The following is a 21,834-nucleotide window of genomic DNA, read 5'->3' as shown; positions in this document are numbered from 1 at the left end:
TAACTGATAAACCATATTTGTGTCACTCTTACAGCCAAACCTAAACAGGAAAAGAAAAAGCAAAAAAGGCTCACACAAAGCCTTGGTACTAAGTACAAACCAGGCATACTACAACACGGGCAGCCTTAACCGGGGGAAAGCTAACGGTAACCCATATGAAGGTAAACAAACCTGAAAACTTTAGTGGCACAGAACTAATCAGGCCTGAGTACATGGGGAAAAAAAAAAACAATCAGGAAACAATTTCCTTCATCTCCGCTAAAAGCAACAAGCAGCATACACCCTGGGTTACCAGAAGCGAAACTAATGTGGCCACTCACCGTCAGGCCTGATATAAGACTTGCAAGCCTCAAACTTCTGTCAAGAGCCCTAATTGAAGTGATGGAATGGCCTGCTTCAGCAGTAGCAACCCAATCTGTAAGCAATCTTGAACAATGGGTTAAACTGAAATTTAGTGAGCAGGGACCCGCTGGCATGCACCAACCACATCTCCCCCTCATAGGGTCTAACACCCTGAAATTTAGAACACAGTCTCACAGGACAGATGTCCTCCTCCTCATGAGCATGGATCTGCATCTAATGCCATTGACCAATTTGATCCGTCTTTGATCTGAGGAGCTTACATGTTATAACATCATGTATCCACATGTGCCTAGCCACAAGTATTGAACCTTCATTTCTCTGTGATTGAACAACTAATTTGCTAACCTTGAATGCGCCACAGAAAGCAGGTGAAAAATCTGTGCTAAAGAGTAACCCCTCGTCAGTATGGCCAAAGCACAAATTATTTGCCGCAGAATGTGGGTGTCCACAGGCCTCCTATGGTCTTTCTCCATAGGATGCAACCGGGACCAAATGTTAAGTGCCTTTGAGATAAGGAAATCTTTAGTTAGGTCCCCCAAATCCCACAAGTGTGACATATTAGCTATACTGGCTAAAGATGCCACCATAGCGGTCTTGGTAATGGCAGCCTAGTACCTATACCACATAAACGCAAGCATATCGCTGCTCTGACCTGAGTCGCACCAACTTTGCAACTTCAGGACTCCACCCACTTCTGCCAAGCCACCTCATAGGCACATCTGGTAGAAGGAGCCAGGGCAGCCACCACAAGTCCTTCTATACCGATCCTACAATCTGACAGAAGGAGGACAGTGTGTGCTGATCAGTTTGGTGCGTGGAGGTAGTGACCTATAGCGCGACCAATGAAAGTGTGAAAGTATGTCTGCTTTCTCATTTCCTATGCCATGGACGTGCCGCGTAGTGAATGATATCCAAACAAAGGGACACTAAGTGATGCAGCAAATTAACTGCAGGCTGTGATAAAGCGCTTTGGTTGTTAAAAGCATGAACTACACCTATATTATCACACCAAAACACCACGCTACATCCATGCAGGCGTGCCGCCCGAAAATCTGGAATGCCACAACAATCAGGAAATGTTCCCACACTACCAAGTTCCTCACCAAACCCGATAGGTGCCAAGTGACAGGCCACTCTGCTGCGCATAAATCACCTCTGAAAAACAGCCCAAAGCCCACGTACCCTGTTATGTCCGTAACTTTTGTCAGTAATAAAGATTCTCTGGTGCGATCACTATGGTTCCAAATCACAGAGGATTTATTTGCAAAGAATAACAAGGCAAAGTTTGGTATACATACAACTGCGCTCGTTGGCACCAACTCAAGTTTCAATTAGAATGCTGTGGTTTTCAAAGACAGAGGGGTACAATTTATCCACTGCACAGTTGAATAAAAGTAACAGTGACACCAAAAAGTACACAGTTACAGTCTTCATTCATAGATTGAAGGGTCTTGACCTCCCAAGAACTCGGTACAGCTTTGGTGGATTGTTCTGGTTATTGTTCCTTAGAATTGCCAGGTGTCCTCCAGATTCCCGCCTCTAAACCTTTTTAAACTGTTTTTTATGATCCCTGTGAGCTGGACATTTAGTTTATGAAAAACTGATATTAATAATTAGTGTTCGCAAGGTGCGAATGCTACATAAATATCACTGGAAACATTGTTATGCAATTGCGAATGGTTGATACCAAGCAATAGACAAACTTTACATTTATTTACATGTTATTACAATTATAATTAGGCTGTGTATTCATTGCATCACAACTGATTATAGTGTACAGAAATAATTACTTACAACCTTCATCCAATTATTTTACTTTAACAACCTGGATGCATCCGTAAGCAGGCTTAGCTGTTAGTTAGTCATCACCAGAGCCGACCACGTGCACACTCCATTAAGGTCCTTCAGGAAGGACACCCAAACCTTTTATCTCACCAGATAGAAGCAGCCGTGAATGGGGTCTCGTGAACCCTCGTAGCCAACTGAAGTTTCCTACAAAATATCCTGCCCATGGGTATGGCCCTGCATTCAAATGTCTGCACTGGACAGAGCCTACAAAAAGACTGCACTCGACAGAATGGAAATTTGCGTGAGGATACTGCTGTAATCAAAGATTCCAGCTTTGTTAACTAATTCCTAGGCAATCGGCAACAACCAACCAAGGTGTTGATCTTGATGACCATGAAGGATAAGCTTGAGCATGTGCTACAGTGTTTCAGAGTGTCATAAATAATGCCCTTGCCTTGAATAGCGCCTCCACACATGCGTTAGAATTTGCGGGTCCTGTAAACAAGAAATTGTCTAAGTAGTGCGCCATATAATTACCTGTTCCTGTCTGTACACACCAGTGCACAAAGCAGCTGAACTTCTTTAAGAAAGCACGGTATAGAACAACCCATAAGTAGACATTTGTCCACATAGTAACAGTCTGTCAGCCGGAATCCCATGTAGCAGAATGAATCCGAATGCAGGGGCAACAGGCGAAAAACCGACTAAATGTCTAGTTTTGTCAATTGTGCCGCTCTACCCAATTCCTTAACCATTTGAAGTCGTTTGAAGAAGCAAAGCTTCTTCAGACGACTGGTATGTAAAAGAACTATGCTCTTTAACAGACGTCCTTTGTGAATGAGATAGGTACTGTATTTGCCGAATCTTGGCCGATGTTTTCTTTGTGACCACTTCTACCTGGAAAGAACTAAATCGGGTATGGGGTAGTAAGGAAAAATCCCTCCATTCTCATTGAACTAACTTCATTGCAAACCTTTTCCTTCAGTATATCAGGAAAAAATTGCGCAGAGCACAAATTCCTCCCTGACCCTGATTAAACCGGACTAACTATTGGAAGTTTAAAACAGACACAGAAACCTTATTCCAAGAATGAGGGATGCTCCCTGTCAGCAAAAAGTCATCCGGCCAGCTTCTGACACTTTATTGGTGACGGGGCTTTAAGAAGAGGTTCCGACGGCACCAGGACCACTAGGGCACTCTCGGGCTGAGTGTGCGCCCTGACCATGCGTGTATGCATGTTTGTATTTAAACACAGCTCCCCCAGCGCATCCACACTCATTGAAGGCATGACACCTATTCTTATGTCGCAGTGGCGTTCCGTGCCTCCCTGTTGCCTGAAAACTTGAGACCACCAGTAGGCGCTGGAGCACTCGCAGGGCGGACCATGTCCATCCAGATTTCTACATCCTTAAATCCAATGGGATAATGTCCTGCACGCTAACACTTCTCTGAAAGCACTCGTCATACATTTAAGTGTGCCATCAGTCATGTACATGCCATTAATTAGATGTAGTTACCGCCATATGTCTATGAGGGCGGGTGGCCTAATCTCTAAGTGTGAAGCAGCAAAGGTGCAGAAGCTCTGCAACCAGTTGGGGAAACACTGGAACGCTTTTTGCCCTATGCCTCAGCATCCTTTCACAGTCTTTAGCTCAGTTTTTGCCATTTTCGTGACGGTGAACATATCAACATATACGCCCTTATGTATTCTGTCCTTAGCGCCAGCCCTAATCCCTTGCAAAAGTGCAGTATTCGCGCAACGCACCATAGCGCTACTGTGCTTCTGACTCTGTACTGCAGCTGCCTTGCTTCCAGTTATTTTACTAACTCCATAGTGCGTATTAAGAAATGTCATTAACTTATGAGGGCCGCTCTCCTGGTCAGAAGATTTCATACTATTGCTAGATAGTGGTGGACTGTGTGTATGTGATGCGTGTGTAACGTAACTCTTATCCTCACCGTTCGGGCAAGTCTCCATTTTCATCTCATTATCCATCCCTATAGCCGCTACTTCCCTTTCCAGACACCCTTGCTGCAGTGGCATGCTTTACCCGAGTGAGCCAGAGCTACTCGCTCAAATCCTCTCATGTTCCTGCGGGACCTACTGCGCTGGAAAGAGGACATGTTTCTCAGTTGCCTTTCATTGTGTTACCCCTCAAGTCCTCTTGAACTACGTGATGGGTCAGTGTGAAATAGCTCAGGTTGCCGGGTGTTCAGGACAAACCCAGCAGGTGGGCGGATGACCAGAATACCCACTATGTTCATGCGGGGTGTGAACTGGAATTGTGATAATGGCCCAGTGCAGGGGGGTGTAATCTGGGGTGAAAAACTCTGGTGCTGGGGAAACTGAAAATCCATAGGGGTATAGGGGACTGACCATGTCTTCTGAGTAGAGGAGTGAGGGGAAGGGGAGGATTAATACTCCACCCAGCAAATACCTCTCATATTTGAGGGCATGAGGGTCATGAATGGGGGCCTGGTGAACACGAACAGAACTCTCTGTGGATGATGAGGGGAATTCAGAATAGTTGGGTAGATGGTGATAGTGAAGGTGGGGAAGGATGTGTACATTAAGGGCCATCAGCAGAGGAGTTGGTGGAGTACTGGGGGTGAAGGCCCTAACATCCTGGAAATATAATGGGGAGGGGGGGGTGAGTACTCTGTTATATGGGCAGTAAGGTGCTGCAGCAGGATGTCATAATTGTCACTCACCGGACTGTGAGTGCCATTTCTCCTGTGTTCAGGAACCGTGGCCGTCCGCCATCCTGAGGGTCTGCGCATGCGCAGCCCTTATTAAACCTTCAGTACCTGTTGCTTTTAATTGATTGGATGATCAGGCAACCCTCCCTATTTAAACCACCTGTGATCATTACCTGGTTGCCTGATCTTGGAGTCTCATTCCCCATGAGCCTCTGAAGGTGTTCCTGTGTTTCCTCGTGTATTCAGCTCCAGCTGATTCCCGTCTACTACGTTTGTGGTTTCCAGACCACTTCAACTCTCCTGTGTTCATCGTGCCTGCACTCAGCTGATTCCTATCTGCTACTGCTGCCGGATTCCAGTCCGCCTCAACTCTCCTGTGTTCATCGTGCCTGCACTCAGCTGATTCCTATCTGCTACTGCTGCCGGATTCCAGTCCGCCTCAACTGTCCTCTGTTCATCGTGCCTGCACTCAGCTGATTCCTATCTGCTACTGCTGCCGGATTCCAGTCCGCCTCAACTATCCTGTGTTCATCGTGTCAGCTCTCCACTGATTCCTATCTGCTTCTACTACCGGATTCCAGACCGTCTCTACTCTCCCGTGTTCAGCGTGTCTTCCCTCCGCTGCCTCCGCTACTACTGCCGGATACCAGACAGCCTCAACTCTCCCGTGTTCATCATGTTTCCAGTTTTACTTACTACTGCTTCCTGAGTATTGCTCCGTTGATACTGGTTACCTGCCGTGCGCTGCACCAACCTGATTACCGCTTCCATCCTCCAGTGGTCTCTCCTCCTGCCGGCGTTTAGCCGTTCAGGTATCCCTGCACGTCTCACTGACAGCCTGCTCTCCTGAACCGCGGTATGCATACCTTCCATTGACTTTGCTTTTGTATTGCATATCTGTCTGGACTGTGTTGTGTTCATCTCCGGAGTCTTCTATCTACTGAAGCTATTGTGACTATTGACTTTGTGTCCTATTACCTGGATCGCTCTAGGGACTTTGTATACTTCAAGCAGCGCTTGTCAGTTATTATTGTTTTGTGGATATCATCGTGGGATCAAGTTCTGTGTGCCCCGTGTATCCTCTGCATTACATTCATCTCCTCGTGTCCCTCCTCACATATATATAGCAGTGGTACAACTTGCTGACGCAGACCACTGACTCCTGTTTCCCTGTGACACCAGTTTCTAGTATCCTCTCACATAAGCAGTGGTACAACTTGCTATACGCAGACCACTGACATCCCCGTTACCTACTTACACCTGGAATCCATTCCTTCACTATAGTCAGTGGTACAACTTGCTATACGCAGACCACTGACTCTCACTACCTCCTCGCTACTCCTGGACATTCCTCCTTACTATAGCAGTGGTACAACTTGCTGTACGCAGACCACTGACTCTCCTCACGTTTACTTGTCCATCTGGTTCCTCGTGTACATTCATCTACTCATTACCAGTTGCTGCTAGTCATAGACTTTCTTTGAGCATTCTCTCACCATCTGCTGATTCTCCTGTTCCGTTGTCACCCTGCTACCAGAGAACCATAGTACCAGCTATATTACTCTGGTAAGTACATCATCTGGTGATATCCTGGGCAAAGACTCCTAGTGCCCGTGACAATAATTCTTCCCTAATAACACTGTGTATGTACTAACTATGTACCTCAGCAGGAGGGGCAGGGACCGCCCACATCACTAACCATGAATTCTTAAACATGGAATGCAAGGTATGTGAACCTGCTCCAGATGCTTCCTATGCATTCTTACCATTTGAAGGGATGGAGGGGTGGCTGGGGAGAATGTAACCCCCCTTGTGTCTCTAGCATTTACTTACGGCTCCACCATCCCCCTTATTGACGAGGGGGCTGGGGTGCATCAGAAACCATCATCGGTGCTATAGCGGAACTTCCGGTCGTCAGTATGGGGGCACAGATGAGAATGGGCTCCGTAGTGGGGAACCGTGCTCCAAAGGCAGGCCACACGCGTGCCTGCTCCAGAGCACGAATGCGCCAGTGTCGTGCAGGGACAGTTGGGTACACATTACCCAGCATACACCATTCACGGCCATGGCGACTGGAGTCCCTCTCATGCCCCGGCGCCTGGCCACACTTGAATGGAAGGAGCAATGGGGGGCCTTACAGGGGAGGACAAACCGCTGCTGCCTGCTCCGTCTTGAGCAATGGCAGCAGCGTTGTTGATTGTAGTGCCCGCACCTATATGGCTCCTCGAATGGGGTTGGGAGCCATCTTGTAATCGGGCAGGTGGTGTCACACAAAGCCGTGGACAAGACATGATGGATAGTAGACACAACAAAGAAGTAATGGGGCAAAGTGACTGGAAATTTGGGGACACAATTGGGGGCACAGGTGGTCTCGTACCAAGTATGGGGAAAGGAGTTAAATATTATAAGTATAATATTTTTCTGGTTTTTTTCATTCTTGTACTGTATGAGTGCACCATCATCATTATCAGTTATTTATATAGCGCCACTAATTCCGTAGCACTGCACACAGAACTCATTCACATCAGTCCCTGCCCCATTGGAGCTTACAGTCTAAATTCCCTAACATACACACACACAGATAGACAGAGAGAGAGAGACTAGGGTCAATTTTGATAACAGCCAATTAACCTACCAGTATGTTTTTGGAATGTGGGAGGAAACCTGAGAACCCGGAGGAAATCCATGCAAACACAGGAAGATCATACAAACTACATACAGAGAAGGCCATAGTTCGTTAATCGAACTCATGACCCCAGTGCTGTGAGGCTGAAGTGCTAACCACTTCGCCACCGTGCTGCCCCATGCTGTGTGGTCCCCCAGAGTGACACTGAAAGCTCGGGGTTAAATTAGTTATGAAATGAACAAAGACAAGAAGGGTTTGAGAAGGGGAACAGGTGAAAAGGCTTGAGCTGCAGGGCCGTAACTAGGGCTGTGCGATAGTGGCGACCACCCAGGGCGCAACGCTGAAGGGGGTGAAGTTTAGGAATGTTTTAGGTTCATTTGATTAAAATTGAGTGCTAGGGGGCGGCATTTGTCTTTCTTGCCCCAGGCGTTAGAATTTTAAGTTACGGCTCTGTTGAGCTAGCTTTGGAATCTGGGTATGGGAATTAACTTGACAAATACAGTTGACAGAGAAACTAAAAAATAAAGAGAATAAAACAGAAAAGGAAACAGAAGAAGGAACAAAGAATAAAATAGAAAGCTCCCAAAAGGAGTAATAAAGAAATTAGTAAGTGATTCAAGAATATACTGCACCTGAACACTGTGTGATCTGTTCTCCAGAATTTGTGAAAAACAAAGAGAAGGAAACAGCCACTGGGGGGAAGCATATATGGATAACCAAACCACTCCCGCAGGATCTTACTGGCTGGAGTATGCAGTAGACTTAAATGCATGACTTGTCACAAACGAGATGCGCTTATCATCGTTCAGCTTATTGTCATACTTTTCATACTGTTCACGTTAATGGTAAAATAGCATTCACAGATCATCATCATCATCATCATTTATTTATATAGCGCCACTAATTCCGCAGCGCTGTACAGAGAACTCATTCACATCAGTCCCTGCCCCATTGGAGCTTACAGTCTAAATTCCCTAACACACACAGACAGACAGACAGACAGACAGACTAGGGTCAATTTGTTAGCAGCCAATTAACCTACCAGTATGTTTTTGGAGTGTGGGAGGAAACCGGAGCACCCGGAGGAAACCCACGCAAACACATGGAGAACATACAAACTCCACACAGATAAGGCCATGGTTCAGCTTATTGTCATACTTTTCATACTGTTCACGTTAATGGTAAAATAGCATTCACAGATACCTTTCACTGGTGCAGCTCCGTGAAGCAATTATTCCTGGAGCTCATCCAATCGAAAACTCTAATCACAGAGACTGCAGCTTCTGATTGGCATGCACACACAGACCTTTTCAGCCATTTTTTTGTGGTAAACTTAAATATTTCAGCAGTTTTACATTACAGGAATGAAGAAGCACTGAGAGAAACATCTGTGTCCAGCAGCCCCCGGGGCTCCATGGAGGGAGAGTAAAATATTATGTGGTAATACAACTTTAAAGGACAATCATTCCATGATAATTTAATGAGGATATAAAACTATAGTAAAATTGTAGTCTTTAATATGGTCAATGCAACACATTATTATAGCTGCAGAAGCAATCAATTATATGTCAAACCAAGGCACATCCATTTGCCCATACAGATTTGCTTTCATAAGATGTGGACCTTTCAGAAATATAGGCATATAATGTTTGACTTGCCTTTGTCACATCTTTGTCTAATAATGGGCTGTGGTTTGATGGAAACAAATCCAAGCTTTTCTTGATGTCACCAGTTGTGTATGCTTGTAGAGGTCACAATTGTTGAGAAAATGCTGTTTCTGTCCATAACATGTACAAAAGACAATTACTATAGTTACACACTATTTCCATTGTTATAAATATTTCAGTTTGTTTCTCTGAATAAACTTGATTAAAACATTCTACAACATATCCCATTTGACACATTAAAATTCTTGCAAATGATTAAAGGATTAGTAAACTGGCTTGAAAGAATATAATCAATGACAATTAGAAACAACTGATGCATTTTTCAAGTTGACCCTTTGGTTGTGTGGCACACCACACAAATTGCTTATGCTGTTGCTGGGTATTCAAATAATGACTGATTGCCACTTAGGTTAAGACAGCGTTAAAATTGGTTATTGACATACCCTGCTTTAATCAATGCTTTTTGTTCCCAGTTCGCCTTTATTAACGATTCAAGATCATTGCTTAACCTCCACCTTTATCTCTACAAGGTCAGATGTGATCATCAAAGTTATCACTGCAAATATAAAGATTAAAAGCACAGTGTGCTCTCATTGTCCCTTACCATTAAAGTTGTTAACTGGATCCAAATCCTCTAATGAGGCATGTGAAAGATAGTCTTTATTTTATGGATGCAAAGGTTCATATTTATTATGAACCACATTTGAAACACAATTTCATTTCTGAACACAAAGATAAGGAATGAAATATTGTGACTATTTATTAAAATTCTTCACTAGGAACAGCAGTCACGAAAAACTGCTGTTCCTGCAAAGACCCGTCTCCGATGTCCTCTATGGTCACTATTGCAAAGTGGACAGCTCTGCGATAGTGACCGGAGGGGAGAGCAGGTAAGTTGCGGCGAGGAATCCGAAGATCCCTCTACCGCGTTGCTCTCCCCATAGGCTTCAATGGCTAATGCCAGCTTTGGAACTTGTTAAATGGTACAAAATACCAGTCCCCTTAGAAATATATGAGGACTGCTTTTGAGTTCAAAGAGACAGGGACAGCAGCAGATAACTCTAATATCTGCTGTGAAGCCCTAGTCATAATTGAACAGGATACTTAAATATGCAGCTATCCCCCGAAAACTGCTGTGACTGCTAAATAGACCCCTGCAAAATTAATTAAAACAGCAAACATGTTCTTATCAGGTTCTAAAGAGAAAACATTTTTACAAAAATCTTGGCAAGATGTAAATCACCAATATACATTTCCAAAACACAATTATTTATAGTGAAATGCAGCAACATACTACAGTACAGTAAAAGCATAAATAGCAGCATAGCAAGGACAGCTTTACATGACTAAGAATCAAAGTATATAGGTGCTATTTGGCCCAAACAAATTAAACATGCCCTCGGGTTAGTGGTAAAAGAGAAACTGAAATACAGATTCAGAAAAGCAGCAGTGTTCCTTTAGCAAAACATTGGTGTCAAATGTGACACCCTAACAGGATTAAAGAGATGTCTCTGAGCAACCTCCCCTCCCATCAGACTGGGGAGGAGAAAAGGAGGGGCGTGAGGCTGAGCTCTCTAAATCTCACCTTACTTTGCTACGACTTTCAAATGTAATTATTACACTGGGATTATCAGAAGTATTCTACATGCACTCCTGCTACTATATGCAGAGCAAAGCTCTTATTTCCACCAGAACTGATGGTTTTATAGAAGCTTTTGACTTTTAAATATTTTTTTTTTTAAGTGCTGTTAAGAAAGCTGTAAGCATTTATTTTTGCATGATGAACCTGGACATTTGTGATGAATCAGGGATTTTAGAGGATTTTTGAATATTCAGTGTGACTGCAGACTCTAGAAATAGCTACATTTTATTTACATAGAGTCTTTTTCTCCCTGCTGCTACACTAGCCACCTCTTGGCTTGGATTTGGTGATCAATCAATGGATCTTTTATGAACCCAGGGTAAAGTATGAAGGCTGTGAGTTTACACTAAGCGTGAGCAGTGACACAGATTGCTGAGGCAAGACTTGGAGTACAGCTGATTCGGCTGCAGCTAGTTATTGTGAGTGAAGATCTTTCCCACCCCCAGGAGAACCACACGTCTAGGTGTGTACATTTCTTTCCAGACAGACTATTTCTCAATGAGTGCTGCGTGTGAGTGTGTTTTTATAAGGCTATCAGGGGACCTGATCACAGGCAGTCCGGTTCCTGACCCTGATTGTATGAATAAGTAAGCAGGATGCTGATGATTGCTCTGTGCATGTAACATTTGTTTCTTTTATTTCTGCAAGTTCACAGAAAGACATGTGAGAGTGAATGGGCTGCTTACTGCACAGCTTTATTTCTTTGTCATTAGGGTCAACTTGTGCTTAGTGGAATTAATATATTTGTTTTAGTTCTATTTTTTTTTTATTTATTTCTGCTTATTGCCTCTTTTTCATGTTTCCTTGCCCTGTTCTAGCTTCTCAGATGCACTGTTGTACAGATCAGGTCTTCCTGGCAGCCTGGCTGTGTAGTGGTAGAAAGTGTAAGTGGATGAAAGAGCCAGAGAATCAGCTGCCTCAGAGCCTTGTCTTCAGGCAGCAGTTATAGGGCAATCCTTGTGTCTTATGGGAGTGTTATCAGGACTGACAAGCATCAAGCACATCATTAAATATCACTGGACAAGGAACAGTGGCGAATGCCTCGGGCACTCTGTGGAGCAAACTTTTCCATTTGCTCTATGTATGTGATCACCATTGAGATTTAATGAGAAAGGGAAGACTATTTTAATTAAGGGAGTAACTACCCCCCCCCCCCCCCACATTACAACTCGCACTACTATCCTGTCACAGATCTGCAACTCTTCATCACTGCAGAGTGCAATGAAAATGCTTTCCTGGGTCATGTTCTTCCTGACTGGATGGACTTTTTGTGAAAAGTTAACATTGTGCTATGGCCTTGACTACGATTATCCTTATTATGACAACGAGGAGGAAAAACCAGAGGTCATAGACTACAAGGATCCTTGTAAAGCTGGTAAGTCATTTTGTTTGTTCCAATATTTCATTCAAGGCTGGTAATTGTAATCAGGCAGCACATGAAGGATCTTCCATTTTACTAATGCTACTTTGTATCAAAAAGAATTACAACATGCTTATGTTTTGTCTGGCACAGAGCTATTGGAAAATAGTTGGTATTTGATCCTTGTAGTTAATTTAAAGTGCAAACGTGTTTTTTGGGGATTAGGTAAAAGCCGGATCTGCCGGAATGATTCAGCTTCCTATAGCGTCCTCTACTGCTTGAGTGAAGCTTGCTGTATTCTCTCTCTCCCTTTATAGTACATTCTGTTCTGCTACACAGATATGTTGTTTGCACTGTGTAGTGTTTCTAAGATATACATATATCCCACCTTTTGCACAACTATTCCACATTTTATATTGTGTGTGTGTGTATATATATGTGTATGTGTGTGTGTGTGTGTGTGTATGTATATATATATATATATATATATATATATATATATATATATATATATATATATGTATATATCTCTTAGCTTTAGAACTTGGCCATTCATTCCGGTTGCCAGAATAGGGCTCTAAGTATCTTAGCCAATTGTTCCAGGTACCGAAATATAGGTTTATTTATATTAACCATCCAGTCTGTCTTACATATGCAGCAATTTCAATTAGAGTGCTGGGAGGAACTGCTTTTACTACAAATAACCAATGTCAGAAATATATCACTTTTACTTAGTACTTGCTGGAGGGATAGGGATATTAGAGTTAACACAGTATAAACACAGAAATAAAGTGCAAAGATCATTACACAGATATGTGCAACTATTAAATGCTTAACAGATCAAGAGCCTATGCGGTTTTTGTAGCTGGAATGGATTCTTAATGTATGCGGACCGCTATTCCGGCACCCGGAATGGATGCTTAATGTACTTGGACCTCCATTCCGGCACCCGGAATGGATGCTTAATGTACTTTGGACCTCCATTCCGGCACCCGGAATGGATGGCTTAATGTACTTGGACCTCCATTCCGGCACCCGGAATGGATGCTTAATGTACTTTGGACCTCCATTCCGGCACCCGGAATGGATGGCTTAATGTACTTTGGACCTCCATTCCGGCACCCGGAATGGATGGCTTAATGTACTTTGGACCTCCATTCCGGCATCCGGAATGGATGGCTTAATGTACTTTGGACCTCCATTCCGGCACCCGGAATGGATGGCTTAATGTACTTTGGACCTCCATTCCGGCACCCGGAATGGATGGCTTAATGTACTTTGGACCTCCATTCCGGCACCCGGAATGGATGGCTTAATGTACTTTGGACCTCCATTCCGGCACCCGGAATGGATGGCTTAATGTACTTTGGACCTCCATTCCGGCATCCGGAATGGATGGCTTAATGTACTTTGGACCTCCATTCCGGCACCCGGAATGGATGGCTTAATGTACTTTGGACCTCCATTCCGGCACCCGGAATGGATGGCTTAATGTACTTTGGACCTCCATTCCGGCACCTGGAATGGATGGCTTAATGTACTTTGGACCTCCAGCTTAATGTACTTTGGACCTCTATTCCGGCACCCGGAATGGATGCTTAATGTACTTTGGACCTCCATTCCGGCACCCGGAATGGATGCTTAATGTACTTTGGACCTCCATTCTGGCACCTTGAATGGATGCTTAGGGCTAGATTTACTAAGCTGCGGGTTTGAAAAAGTGGGGATGTTGCCTATAGCAACCAATCAGATTCTAGCTTTCATTTATTTAGTACCTTCTGCAAAATGATAGCTAGAATCTGATTGGTTGCTATAGGCAACATCCCCACTTTTTCAAACCCGCAGCTTAGTAAATCTAGCCCTTAATGTACTTTGGACCTCCATTCCGGCACCCGGAATGGATGCTTAATGTACTTTGGACCTCCATTCCGGCACCCGGAATGGATGCTTAATGTACTTTGGACCTCCAGCTTAATGTACTTTGGACCTCTATTCCGGCACCCGGAATGGATGCTTAATGTACTTTGGACCTCCATTCCGGCACCCGGAATGGATGCTTAATGTACTTTGGACCTCCATTCTGGCACCCGGAATGGATGCTTAATGTACTTAGACCTCCATTCTGGCACCCAGAATGGATGCTTAATGTTTTTAGAGCCCTATTCCAGCAGCTGGAATGGATGTTTCATGTACTCAGACCTCCATTCTGGAAGCTGGAAAGAATGGTTAAGGTGCTTGCAGACCCATTCTACTGCACGAAATGTATGGTTAAGTAACTCAGACCCCCATTCTGACACCTGCAATAGATGGGTCAGGTACTTAGACATCTATTACAGCAAACAGAATGTATAACGACAATATATATTATATATAAATATTATATTTATTACACACATTACAGTGAACATATCTGTTTAGCAGAACAGAATGTACTATACAGGGAGAGAGAGAATACAGCAAAAGATACCAAGCAGCAGGGGGCGCTGCAGGGAGCTGACTCATTCCGGCATTCCGGTTTTCACTCATACCCTGTTTTCTTACATAAAAAGTTGTGTTATGATGTTAGTGGTTTATACTGACGCGTGTTATGATTGAATTAAAAACATAACTATCCATTATTGTCTGTTGAGACGGTGCAAGACAGGGACACAATCTTAATATAAGCATTACTCGGGACCAGTCTGTCACAGGTATGGCTATGTAAACCTTATAGTTGTCACTGTGTTACAGTGTATAAACTACTCCCACACACAGGTGTGGATGTCAGATTCTGACACATTTTGGTTTGTGATGAAGCAAATATCCTCTAGGCACAATTATAAGATGATATGTCTTACATCAAAGACAACATTCTGAATCAGTGTTTTAAAGTAGTTTTTTAGAAACTTGTTAGTAGTTAAAAACTATAGAAATGAATATAGCACAATATAAAGGGCCTGTTATATTTTATGCTGTCATGCAGGATTCTGCTAGGGAACCCCAGCTTTTGTGCACTTGCCTTTGATCTTGTTCCATATCAAATTGCACTACTCGTGTTGTGTATTACTCCTAATATTGTGCTGACTGAGAGAATTCCCTTTTGTTTATTAACATGTCACATCCTATCTTGGTCTTCACGTTAGAGGGTGGAGGAAGGAGAAAGTTGGGTGTAACTTTTAAACAAGAGGAGGAGGTGCTGTCTCCTTCCTCTCCCATGCTTTATTACCCCCTCATGCATATATGAAAGGCTGCAGTTGCCATGCAGTCTCCTGTGTCACTATTCCTCACAGCCTGGGGCCTTGATGGCTCCACTGTACTACACGTGCCGCACTGGCCAGACATTGCTAATGCCCAGCGCTCATTGATAGAGGGACTATTCATATCCACCTTATGGGAGAGACCCTGTGTGTGAAAAATTCCAGTGAGGTTTACTACCATGAGGGATATAATGTAATTTTATTATATTTATATATAATTATTTGACACGTTTTAAACAGTGGCATGATTTGCTTCAACTAATATGGAGTTTTAGTGCTGTGTTCCAGGTGCTTTTTATTAAACGTAATACAAAACTGCTTTTTCTAGTTTAGTTAGAAAAAAGCATTCTTTAAGGGAGACATTTAGCCTTAGGTAAACCAGGAGGGCCAGTGTAGGGTTACCCCTTAATGCATTTAAAATGGATACACACAAATCATTATTTCTTCATAGTATTCCCTTAAAAATTCTGCATTACTGCAGGGAAACTATTTCAGTTTACACATTCATGTTGCTAAATAGTATGCATCTTTACTTTCTGCTTTCATTTAACTGAATTTGTAACTGTAGTTTTCACTTGGAACATATTTTTCTGCCATTTTTCTGCAATAACAGTAACTTGTACTTAAATGAACAATTTAAGGTTTAAAAAAATGGTTCTATGAAGTGCCTCAATCCTGATTGCAGCACAGATATTCTTAATTCAGCTATACACACGGTGATAAACTTGTCAAATATCAAAACTAGTAAAAATAGATATTAAAGCGCTATCAATCTCTCATTGACTGTTAAAGTGTATGAACGTGGAGAAAATAAAATAAACTTATATTCACTTTTGTTGATTAAATGTTCTCCAATGATATTTCAACAGTGTGATCCAAACATGGAAAATAATCATGCAACATGAACCAATGAATGTTCAAATTTATAGGGAACTTTGAGTGATCCAAATTGTGAATGCCCTATCGCGAGTAGATTTACAAGAACAAAGCTTGTGGCAGACACAACATGTAGACTTGTGAATCGCCTTCCACAGTGCATCTCCCATTCAAATAATACACTTATTAAAATAGCCTTTAGATTTTTATATATTTTACGTCTTTATGGTTTCCCAGTAATGCAGTCAAAACTAAGTCATGAATGGAATTTGCTCATGTAGATCCTCTCCATGAAGGTTAAAATAAATAAAAACTAGAGTAGTAGTTTTTTTTGTTTTTGTTTAAATCAATATTGAAGATTTTATTATACACTGTAAAAATTCATTAATGACAGCCAGCACTTTTCATCCATCCAACCGATTATGGTAGATCTCCCTGCCATACTTAACATGCACCCCAGGATGTGTTTCGACCCGCTGAATGAGGGTCTTTTTCAGGATAGGTCCCGGTGTGGTGTATTAGATCCATATTTATAGTGTCCAACTCAATCACAGGACGTCAAATGTCATTGGAGAACACTCAATCAGCAAAAATTGAATATAAGTATATTTTATTTGCTCCACATTCATACTTTCACACAGTCAGTGAGAGATCGATGGCGCTTTAATATTTATTTTACTATTTTTGATAAATAATTGTTAAAGGTGTTTTAACTAATTATTTGAGTAAATCCAGTTGATTATACTAGTAAATAGGTGTGAAAATCAGAATCTAATCAGTTTGGTAGATTTATTAAAAATGTTGAGTATCACAAATAGAACAAACACTATACAATGGCTTTCAATGGTATCAGGGGCTAGTTGTTTTACTATCCATCTCTCTTTGGGTTTCATGGTGTGCATCATATCCAATGATCTGTGTCTGGTACATTATGTTCAGCCAGAATATACCAATTGGTGATGACTTGGGAAGTGAGTGTTTCTGAATAGCTGGAGTCTATATAAAATTACTGCTTTGATTTTTTTTTTTACTTCAAATAACCTTACAATTTCTCAGATGCTGATGTTATTTGTAACACAAAAGTTTTTCTGTCCATGACAAATATTGTTTATTGGAGTTTACACATGTGTAATCAAATTTTCATATCACCTTCTCACCTCTTTGTCTGTTTTACCCAGTTTGTTTATTAGTTTATTACGTTTGTCCCCAATTGTAAAGCGCTACGGAATATGTTGGCGCTATATAAATAAATGATGATGATGATATCATTGGCATGTTCTAATACTAATTCTGTAAGCTCAAAATCACAGGTGAATGAGGTGTTGCTATGTTGCTCTTCCTCTCTCTCTCTACCTCATTGTAAATTAATGTAGTACTAAGCATGTGTCTAGGATAGCACTGTTCAAACGGCAGCACGGAAATGGTCTATATAAAATGTTATTCTTTTACCTCCTCTTTTTTTTTTTTTTTTTTAACTCCTGTTTACCCAAGAGGGCCATTTTTGCGACTTCGCTCCTGTCCAGCTGCAATAGTTCGCTAGCTACATCCTTTAGTAAAGTGTATCTAACACTTGACTGCTGTTTCCTAGTCTTCATAGACACTCCTGCATAAAACTGGGCCCCACCGCCGCATCATTTGCACAAGGCTGACTGCTTTACAATCTCCAACTTGAATAGCTTTGAACCTCCCTGCTTTGATTTTTGTAACAATCATAATCTTGGCATGAATGGCTAGGCTAAGCTTGTCTGTCTTGTACAAAATGGGTGAAGTGCAGAACCAGTGTCCAAGTGAGCCAGTTTTCCTGCTCAAAAAATGTACTGTGTAGAAAGACCATTTATGCTGGAGGTATGAAAGCTGCTGACACTTAGCAGATCACACGGCAGTGGGGCATGGTAACTCATTAAGCGGACACAGCAGAACTTCGTTTCAGGTAACCTTTCTATTTATTGTACTAGATAGAAACCTAGAAATTGATAGCAGAAATAACTTGCAGGTTCATCTAGCCTACACTCTTTTGTGTGCATCCTGTGTGTAAACTAATTTTGATGAATGTATTTATTTTTTTGGGGGAGTGGAGGTTTATTCTGTATGAATTTGAATTAATGAAGCTCGGCGCTGAAAAAAAAGAATGTCCCAAAGGGTCTACATTAGTTAAAAGAATATCCATAAGGCTTTGCTTCTAGAGGTGCTTTGTGCTTCTAGACTCCATGAAATGATTTCATGTGAGTGCTGATCTCCCATATCTGATACATTTTCATGTGCAATATGTGACTTCACATTATACTGGAACTTGTATGGGAGAATTGAAAACAAAGCCTGCCATATGGATCTTGGTCCAAACTACAGGATTTCTCCATATGTGTGGGTAGCATTCGAATAGTGCAGAGAACCTGTGGGTGAGTTGGCAGCAGAATAATACAGGCTTTTCTTTTTACATAGTTGGCATAAAATATCCTGTGCACCATTTGAGTGAAAATGTAACTCAATCATTTATACATTCCTGAATATTCCCAGCATTGTAATAATTCTATAGATTTACGGAAAGTCAATGACCATAAACATACTCTGGATAGTTAAAATAACCCTTAAGGGCTGAGCTTTCCCTGGGTAATGGCTTCTGTAGTCACCATTTTTTTTTTCTCCTGGTGTTCAGGGTAAATTATATTCATACCACTGGAATACATAGTGGGTAAGTCTAAACCCCTGGCTGACATCACCAGATTTTGCTCTCTATAGCTATGTGTATCTTCCCTGTATCATACTGGGGGTGCAGAAAGCCAAGTGTGAGTCTCGGGGGATCCTGGATAACAGAAATGCTGCTGTGTAAGCTTCCACAAGGAATAAGTCACTCTGTGACATTAGGTAACTGCAGCATTCACCAAGTAGCAGAATGATGCTCTAGTTTAGCATATAATGAAATCTATGAGTACATACCATTTTATTGTACTTTCTAACCAATTCAAAGTAATACCAATGACACCATTCTACCTTCATCAGTATATGAAAAGTCACATTTTGTGGGTGTTTTCCTTTTAATGAAATCTTTTGCTGTATCTGGACAAGATGTAATTGTTTTCGTTTCTGCCCCCTAAAAAATTTTTTTGCTTAGCTTAATTTGTCAGCAAACCTTTAGTACAGACAACCTTACTGACATCAGTATGGGAAACAAGTTTAATGCAAATGCATGATGATGGTTAGCCAAATGCTACACAGATGCTAAACTGTCATTCATGTAGAGAAGTGAGTGTTTTGAAAACTAAGTAAATAATGAAGGCTGTTCTACATGCTACTGATCACATGGTTAGACCACTTACAAAGGAATATAGAAGATGTATTTATCAACCTTTCATATAGTGCTAACACATAACACAGTGCTTTACAGAGAATGTGCCATCATTTACACCAGTCCCTGTCCCCATCCTCCTCATCAGTTTTTTATATAGCGCCACTAATTCCGCAGCACTGTATAGAGAACTCGCTCACATCAGTCTCTGTCCCAATGGACCTTACAGTCTAAAGTCTTTTGACATACATGCACACTGTTATGTTTTAGGACTGTTATACGTAATATTGTTTACTAAATTATATCTTAAGCGTTACACTTTTTTTGTATAGTCTTTCTTTATTGAGGAAAGAACAGACATATATATATATATATATATATATAATGGTATACAGTAGTACATCCTTAAGAAAATAGAAAAAACAATCATCAAAGCTATCCGTTTAGAACAAAAACAGAACAAGAAAATTAGGGGTAAGTTGGATAGGAAGGAGGATGATGGGGAGGGGAGATACTCGGAGCTACCCGTTGTTGCCAGTTTAAGTAAAAACAATAACCAAGACCTCACCCACCATTAGAAAGGGAAGTCCAGGTTACCTGGGTAAGGAGATTCACATAATCAGAAGACTTCTTGAACAATAGCCCTAATATATGTTTTAACCACATCATATGATCTTGAAAATTGTGTTTGCTTGCTCTTATTAGAGGGTGTTACTTTTAAAATATAAATGTATATATTTTAGGAGTGTGGTTTGTTATCATTAAAATCCCTTTTTATGAAACCATGGTGGGGGATTGGCTAGAAAAGACCTGTGACCTTAGTCTCCTTGTAACATACTTTTAATCATTGACCTACTGGGATTCGAGACAAAGGGGTGTGCTATATCCTCCAGGGGCGTTCTTAGAAGCCCTAGGGCACGCTAACCACCTGCCCCTTGCCTAAAAACAAACCTGAACGGCCGTATGCACCAGACACAGGTGTTTGTTGCATCCACTCACCATGATCTCCTTACTCTTAACTTCCCGGGAGTCGGCACTCAAGTTGGGACAGTTGGGAGGTGTACATAATGCTAGTTTAGCGTTAGAGAAATACAATTAAACTTAATATTCTGATGCAATGCTGCAGCTGCCCTTGCAGCCACCAGTGACAAGACTTATTTTCTACTGTATGTTTATAGTAGAATGTTTGTTTGATATTATGTGGGGGGTAATAAATGTTTACAGCGTAAAAAATGCATTACTTTTGATCTTAACCTCATATTTGTGTGTAAAATGTCTAATATTTTAGAAAACAGGACAGGGTTGACTGCTTAATCTGTACACAAGGTTTAGGTGTATATGTATCATCCTGAAAAATGAAGGGCCCTGCATCAGTTGTGGTTTAGATTCAAAAATTTTACAAGTATATCTTTTAGGCTAGTTCTGAGATGCAGTGAGCCTGTCATATAAAATTTATAGTTTGTCATGTTTTTAATTGGGTGGAGTAGATGATGATTTTTTTTTCACCACTTGATGGACAATAGTTTGATGACGTGTGGAGAGGGAGCAACATCCCAGAACATCAGTTGAATGGTTACAGTGCACAGCTGAAGAAACAAATTATGTAACTCTTCATTTTTCTTTTCCTTGTTATGCAATTGATTGAGCAGTTTTATCTGAGAGATGGTACACAATAGTATTCCGGCATCTTACAAGAGATTTTTAGGGGTGTGATTTGCTTGTGTTTGTTTTTATACAGTCAGGGGCATAACTAGAAACTGGTGGGTAACATAGAAAAAATATTGATGTGCTGATATTGGTATTTATCAAACGGTCTGCATTATCTGGTTGCTATGACATATATTCAGAAGAAATCTCTTATGCATGTAGGGTGGTTTTTATAAAGCACCTATTAAGTGAAATAATACAAAATACTTCTGGTCCATTTTGCTTTCCTCAATATGTAGAATCCAGATGTATTAATCTAGTGAACAATGATACATATGCTTCCAGCAGAAAGCTCCATGTGTTTCTCATGAAGTGTGCAAGTACGGTGGCGAAGTGGTTAGCACTTCTGCTTCACATCACTGGGGTCATGAGTTCAATTCCCGACCATGGCCTTATCTGTGCGGAGTTTGTATGTTCTCCCCGTGTTTGCGTGGGTTTCCTCCGGGTACTTCGGTTTCCTCCCACACTCCAAAAAAAAATACTGCTAGGTTAATTGGCTGCTAACAAATTGACCCTTGTCTGTCTGTCTGTCTCTGTCTGTTTGTCTCTGTGTGTGTGTGTGTGTGTGTGTGTGTGTGTGTGTTTT

General features: G+C 41.7%; 1 protein-coding gene across 5 annotated transcripts in view; it reads left to right on the top strand.

The window, feature by feature from the left end:
• The window catches only part of TLL1 (tolloid like 1), a 216,367-nt gene that overhangs the window by 103,366 nt on the left and 91,167 nt on the right, over positions 1–21,834 (top strand). For 3 of the 5 annotated variants that reach the window (XM_075197933.1, XM_075197921.1, XM_075197946.1), the window contains exon 1: positions 10,772–12,161. The exons of 1 other annotated variant lie outside the window; for it this stretch is intronic. In XM_075197933.1, the coding sequence (XP_075054034.1) occupies positions 12,008–12,161 (154 nt within the window). In that variant the 5' untranslated portion in view covers positions 10,772–12,007. Of the gene's footprint in view, positions 1–10,771; positions 12,162–21,834 lie in introns of those variants that run through there. One more of the 5 variants, XM_075197929.1, reaches the window with a different exon arrangement.

The sequence above is a fragment of the Mixophyes fleayi genome, chromosome 1 (assembly GCF_038048845.1).
Source record: "Mixophyes fleayi isolate aMixFle1 chromosome 1, aMixFle1.hap1, whole genome shotgun sequence".
NCBI classification, from domain to species: Eukaryota; Metazoa; Chordata; class Amphibia; order Anura; family Limnodynastidae; genus Mixophyes; species Mixophyes fleayi.
Note: the sequence above shows the minus strand (reverse complement) of the source record. Positions and strands in the feature narration are given on the sequence as shown.